Source organism: Terrapene carolina, unplaced genomic scaffold (genome assembly GCF_002925995.2).
Source record: "Terrapene carolina triunguis isolate 2854851 unplaced genomic scaffold, T_m_triunguis-2.0 Scaffold231, whole genome shotgun sequence".
NCBI classification, from domain to species: Eukaryota; Metazoa; Chordata; order Testudines; family Emydidae; genus Terrapene; species Terrapene triunguis.
The window spans coordinates 20,309,724-20,316,091 of NW_020664582.1; the positions used below are offsets into that span (position 1 = coordinate 20,309,724).

General features: G+C 41.5%; 1 protein-coding gene across 4 annotated transcripts in view; it reads left to right on the top strand.

Annotated features, from left to right (window-relative positions):
* The window catches only part of MYO1C (myosin IC), a 111,881-nt gene extending 109,784 nt beyond the window's left edge, over positions 1–2,097 (top strand). For all 4 annotated transcript variants that reach the window (XM_024194392.3, XM_024194391.3, XM_024194393.3 and 1 more), the window contains exon 32: positions 424–2,097. In XM_024194392.3, coding sequence (XP_024050160.1) covers positions 424–450 — 27 coding nt within the window. In that variant the 3' untranslated portion in view covers positions 451–2,097. The remainder of the gene's footprint in view (positions 1–423) is intronic.
* The last annotated feature ends 4,271 nt before the right edge of the window (positions 2,098–6,368 follow it).

Here is a 6,368-nt window from a genome sequence, read left to right on the forward strand (position 1 = left end):
GGATGAGATTTAAGAAACCCTGACTTCCTGCATGGGCAAATTGGTGCGTTTGCTTTCTGATTTACAGAATCTGTCTGAGTTTGTTAGATCAGGACAAGTTCTTATTTATTCTGCATCCCATATGGGGTAACACTACTCCAGTCTCAGAGGGGTAGCCGTGTTAGTCTGGATCTGTAAAAGCAGCGAAGAGTCCTGTGGCACCTTATAGACTAACAAACGTATTGGAGCATGAGCTTTTGTGGGTGCATCCGACGAACTGGGTATTCACCCACGAAAGCTCATGCTCCAATACGTCTGTTAGTCTATAAGGTGCCACAGGACTCTTTGTCGCTTTTACTACTCCAGTCCAGACTTTGGTAGCTTCATGGGCTAATTGTTAAAAATGTTTATAGTATCTTTGTTTCCATTCCACTTTCTCCTCAGGTTGCTCCTCGTTTGAATTCTCGATGATAAAATTTGTCAGCAGGAAAGGATCTGTTCCTCCATCAATCTGGATTGCCTTTTATACCAGTGGTTGGACGTACTTCCCTGCAGTTTTTTTTTTTTTTGTTATTTTTTGCTGCTTGCTCATTTCCTTAATAGTTACCAAAGAACTGCACTTCCATAAAACAAAGTGAAAACAAGAGAATGTAATCTGAAACTACCAAAAAAAAAAAAAAGCACCTCCTTACTGGCAACTGCATGGGTCTGAGTTTGTTTTTACAGCTGGGGCTCATGGAAACTCATGTACTTGGCTGGGCTCAGTGGGAGTTAAGATTGTCATTGCTGCAGAGACCAAGCCCTGAAGTGAAATTACCAACTTTTTCTGATCTGTCCTGATACGTACAAAAGCATGATCATAAGAAATACAAAGTGGCAGATCTGTATTGGCCAACTCAAGAAAGTGCCAGACTTTATCATCAGAGAACAATTTATGAAGAATTTTGCTTTGTCACTTTCTGATGCTTTGTATAAAACTATTAAGAAGCCATATATAAATGAGTAAAACCCTGTAAATATTTTTTAGCTGAGTGGGTGAGTTGCACTAAGAAAAGCAGAGCTTCTATGGGAACTTTTGAGACTTTTCAAAAACAATTACGGAAGGTAATGTAGCAAATGTACTCTTAAAGCACCCATCTTTCCTCATATGGCCCCTGCCTCCCAAAGGTGCCCCCCCTTTCCTGTGCTATAGTTCCTGTTTCTTATGCCCACCTTCCTAACATGTGCATGCATGTGTGTAAAAGACTTTGCAGACACAGACAGCTCCCCCACCACTATGTGATGCCTGAAAGAGCCCTTGTGTGTTTGTTGGCCCTTGCCACATGCCTTAGTAGTATTGGTGAAGGATTCACAAGTGACCTGTTCTGGCATAAAAATATACCTCCCCTAAAACCTCTGGTCTCTGCCCAAGTTGCTATGTGCTACAGTTATTCAGCAGTGCCGTAGGTAAAATCCCTACATAGCGGCAGGGGGAGTTAGGCGTTTGCATTCTCAAAATAAAAACACACAGACCTTAGAAATGGCCTTTGACAAACACAGTTTTAAATGGAAACAGCTTAGCCACATGGTGGCTGCACTTTGTGGAATCCTTGCCATTAAATTCCATGCTATATCATTTTACTCTATAGCTAAGAGTGAACTGTGTATGTTAAAATATTCACCAAAACTGCACAGGGGGGTAGGGGGAAGGAAGAGCACTACTGAGGCAAATAGAGCTAAATATGAAGAATTTTTTTTTTAAATTTAGGAGGAAAAAGCTTGGAGGTGAACTGCTTTCTAGTAAACAGCTGAATCACAGTGAGCTGCAACCTCCACAGTCTACTGATAAAGATAGGCTGCAAGGCACCATGTACTTGCCTCCATAATTCCATCTGTAATCATGGGGCAGTGGCAAGCACACTTTAAGCTCAAAAAACCAAACATGCTGCCACTGGTATGCAAGAAGCTCACTCTAATACTGTGTTTTCCCCCTACTTCTGTATGTTATCAGATTAAACACTGCATCAAGCCTGGAATGCTGTACACTCTGTAGTGTATATACTATATTAATGCTGTATACACTTAATGATATAATCCCTAAAGTCTGCTAAATAAACTTTTTTTTTTAAACAAAACTGAGGGTTTATTTTAGTTGTGTGTTTTATTTATTGTTAAGAGTAGAAATATAAAGGATATTCAATAGGTGAACTACAATGTTAACAACTACCCTAAAACCAATACAATTCTTACTTTTAGAAGCACAGCATTAGAAGGTATTGTCGGGCACGCTTCTTGTGCCTGAAGCTTAAATTAGGTCAGTAGTAGCACTCCCCATTGTAATGCTTTGACTGGTAAGGGCAGACGTTTAGTAGAACACCAATAAGCCAAGCCCTGCTGTTGGCCATGGCATACCAACACTGCACAAATATAAATGCTGCCTCTGACCCATTCCCATCAGGTCTTTGACTGCTGGAGACAAAGCACCCAAGAAGAAATGCCAATTTGCGCTAAGTGCAGATGATTAAGCTGTGGTCTACATTAAAAACTTAAGGCAGTATAAATATGTGACTGAGGGGTGTAGTAAGTCCACATGACTGAGCAACAGTTATACTGATCTAACCCCCTCAGCTGTAGACAGTGATCCGAAGGTAGCTACTGCCACTTTGGTGGACCTATGCCAATGGGAGAAGCTCTCCAAGCACTGTAAGTAGCATCATCACTAAATGCTGCAGTGCAGACAAACCCTCAACGTATGCCTTAGAGAAACATAAAACCTGTAACTGAGGAGAGGTGGGATGAGGAGTGAAAAATGTGTAAGACAGTATTTTTAGAAAAGCAGAATTTCCAATATGTAGTTTTCACTTAATTAAAGATATATCCAACATCAGTGCTTTTAACTCTGACATAATAGCTAGCAAAAGCAAGCTTCTCCTCCCAGGTGAAAGAATTTAGTCTCCCATCCCTTGGAAACAAGGACTAAAGCAGAGGATTAACCCTTTTAGATGATAAAAAGTAATTGTGCTGACGTAACAGACATTCATACAAGACAGTCTGATAAAAGTTAGCACTCTTAAAAAAATCAACGTAGGCCCTTGTTTCATAGCTTAAGAACTATCGGTTACCCAAAGCTTAAGTAATTGTGAACTGATAATTGTTCTCTCATAGACATGTTTCTCATACAGTCCTGCAATGAACTGGTCTTAGCCCAATACTAGTCACTAGCTTTAAGCAATGATCTGGGGCAAAAAGATACATGCAAATTTTACTAGAAATTATTTTAACAAAAATTGATGCCAGGGTATTTATGACCTGACCCATTCGATAAAGTGGACTCATCTGACCAACATACACATTTTAGTACAGCCAATAGCAACATTACATATCCAGGCATACAGACTATTGCAACTTACATGATGAAGCACTACAGGCTGCCAAACCATAACTTAGGCCTTGTCTACAATTCAGTTTTGTTGACAAAACAGTGGCAGTGTACACACTAAAATGCTCCTGCTAATGTAACTCCACTGATACACCAACATAATAAAATCCCCTCAATGAGCGGTATAGGTCTTTTTGCAACTATGACCAGGCCTACACTAAAGCCAAGCTAGTTTGTGGAAAATTAAAGGTAACAAGATGGAATTTGGCGTGAGATGGGCAAACCAAATGTCCATGGCTGCTTCACTTAGCCAGAACAGAGGCCATTACCCATACTCTAGTTAGAACATCCTCAGGAAGTCCATTAGATGTTGGGGGAGGGATAGCTCAGTGGTTTGAGCATTGGCCTGCTAAACTCAGAGCTGTGAGTTCAATCCTTGAGGGGGCCACTTGGGGATCGGGGGCAAAAATCAGTACTTGGTCCTGCTAGTGAAGGCAGGGGGCTGGACTCGATGACCTTTCAAGGTCCTTTCCAGTTCTAGGAGAGGGGATATCTCTATTAAAAAAAGATGTAGATAAGCTTCTTCCAGGTCCACTGTGTTAGCTGATGAGCTATCACCTTGAATACTTCATTAACAATGTGCTGGCTTAATATCTTGTAAATGTTACCACAGGAGCAAACATTTGAAATACAGGTAGTTAATATTCATAACTTCAGATTAAAAAAATGATTGCATGTAAGTAGCATGATCATTCAACAAATCATAACTTTTCCATAGACAACTTACATGCCATAATTTTGTTGCAATTTTGTAACAGTGGTAGCAACAATGATCTACATAGTCATTTTTTAATAATATGTCACCATCAGTCCACACTGCTTTGGATAGTTATCGAACAGAACCAGTCATCAGCATTGGATGCATGTCCCCTGGAAGGGTAGTTGAAGCATGAAGGAACATATGAATCTTTAATGCATCTGGCACATAAATATCTTGTGATGCCAACTACAACAGTGCCATGCGAATGCCTGTTCTCACTCTTTCAGGTGACATTTTAAACACACAATTCTACAGTTGCAAGTTCAACTTTCATGGTAAAGAGACTGCACTACAGTACTTGTATTGGGTGAATTGAAAAATACTCTCTCTTTTCCTTTACAGTGCAAATTTGTAATAAAAAAATATAAAGTGAGCACTGTACACTTTGTCTTCTGTGTTATAACTGAAATCAATACATTTGAAAATGTAGAAAACATGGACAAATATTTGGTATTATTAACAGCGTGATTAATCACACAATTAATTTTTTTTAATCACTTGACAGCCTTTATGTAGGAATGTTCTAACTCTGGAAAGGGCTGGTGGGAGACCTGCAGATAGTTCTGAGGCCACAGAGCAGCTACTGACCCTGCACTTGTTCTAGGAAACACTTGCAAGGAAGTATTTTCTCCCCCTGTACTTCATGGGCTGCTTCAATTTGCCATTTGACCTGTATTTATTTCTATAGCATCGGGAAGGATCCAGGTTTGTTAGTTTATTTTTCTGACAACACAGAAAAACTTCAGCTTCTTTTCATAAAGTTACCATCGTATCACTAAGATGGCCAGGAAGTTGCATCATCTGATCCAAAAACCTTCATACAACAGCCCTGTGCTCCCCACCCCACCTTAGAAAAAGGTTGAGGAACGATACTCGCAATTCTGTCTACCCATGTAAGCATTGCTTGTGAAAGCATTCAGGGGGAACCTAGGGTGTCAGATGACAGATCATGGTTGTTTTTATGAAGGAGGGGTCTGATAATATCTAGCTAGACATGGCTGCCTGTATAGTGAGGAGACCACTACTTCAGGTAAAAATCTCCCCCACTTAGAGCCACCGAATCCCTGATCACCAGGGATATTTTCACTACTGAAGATAAATGTGGCTATCAGGTTAAATTCTGACTGGTGCCCACTAAGGAACTGTCTGGCCTCGTAATATGGAGGTCAGGGGAGACCAGTAGACAAAAATAAGTGATGGGCTGAGGCCCCTTAGTACCTGCCAGTTCTTCCACACCTGGACCTCAGTCTGTAGTCAGCTGCTGGGGGTAGAAGGTGGTAGAGACAACACCCTGCAACAGAATCTGGGAACATTGGCATTAGGACATGGTGATCAGCAGCTCCTGCTGGTCACAGCCAGATATTTTCCCTGTCCTTTGAGGGTGACATAAAATCCCTATCCCATTATTCAGTCTTTCCAGCATGAATGATATTGGATACATAGCTATAACCTTTGTCTGGGGCAGCTGCAGACCTCCTCAGCATAGTTTCACAATACACAATTCACTCTTCTGAGTCTAGCTCACCTTTTAAAAAAAAAAAAAAATTTATATATATATATATTTATTTTACTATTTGATTCTCTGTGAAGGTGAGCAGGATAAACTACGCTATTTCCCCTTTGGCAGTTTGCCTTCTCATCCTGCTTCAGCAGCAGGAGCAAAAATGGACTCCAATGCTCTGAAAATGTTTCAAGCGGCTAATGCTCTCCTGTTCTCAGATGGGCGTATTTGTCTCCCTCTGCCATGGGGTGTCTCAATGTAGGCACTGGCCTGGAGCGAACCCTAGAACCCCTTTGGGCAGGAGCCACAAGGGCCAGTCAGACCTGTCTTTCTCCTGGAAATCTCACCCTGAGATAACAGTAGGGGGCACCTGGTATAGAAGAGGCAGCAGGGAGAGGGAACTGGGCTCAAAGGTCCCTTACCACATTCTTTGGTGTTGATATTGTCCATACGCTGTCTGGTCCCCACCATCCACAACCTGCAGGCCAAGGGGCAGCTGAGCTCCATAGTCAAGAGCTGTGTGGCTGCTGGTGTGGGTTGTAAGGACTCAGGAGTGACCTCCTATCTGGTATTTTGTCCTTCAACTTCATTCCTCTCATGGAGATAGATATGGGGCTGCTTTCCCTGGAGCATGTTATTTTCCAATCTGCTGCCTCTTTTTTCCTGCCTGAAGTGGAACTCTACCCAATCTGGGCTGCTTCTTACCCAGT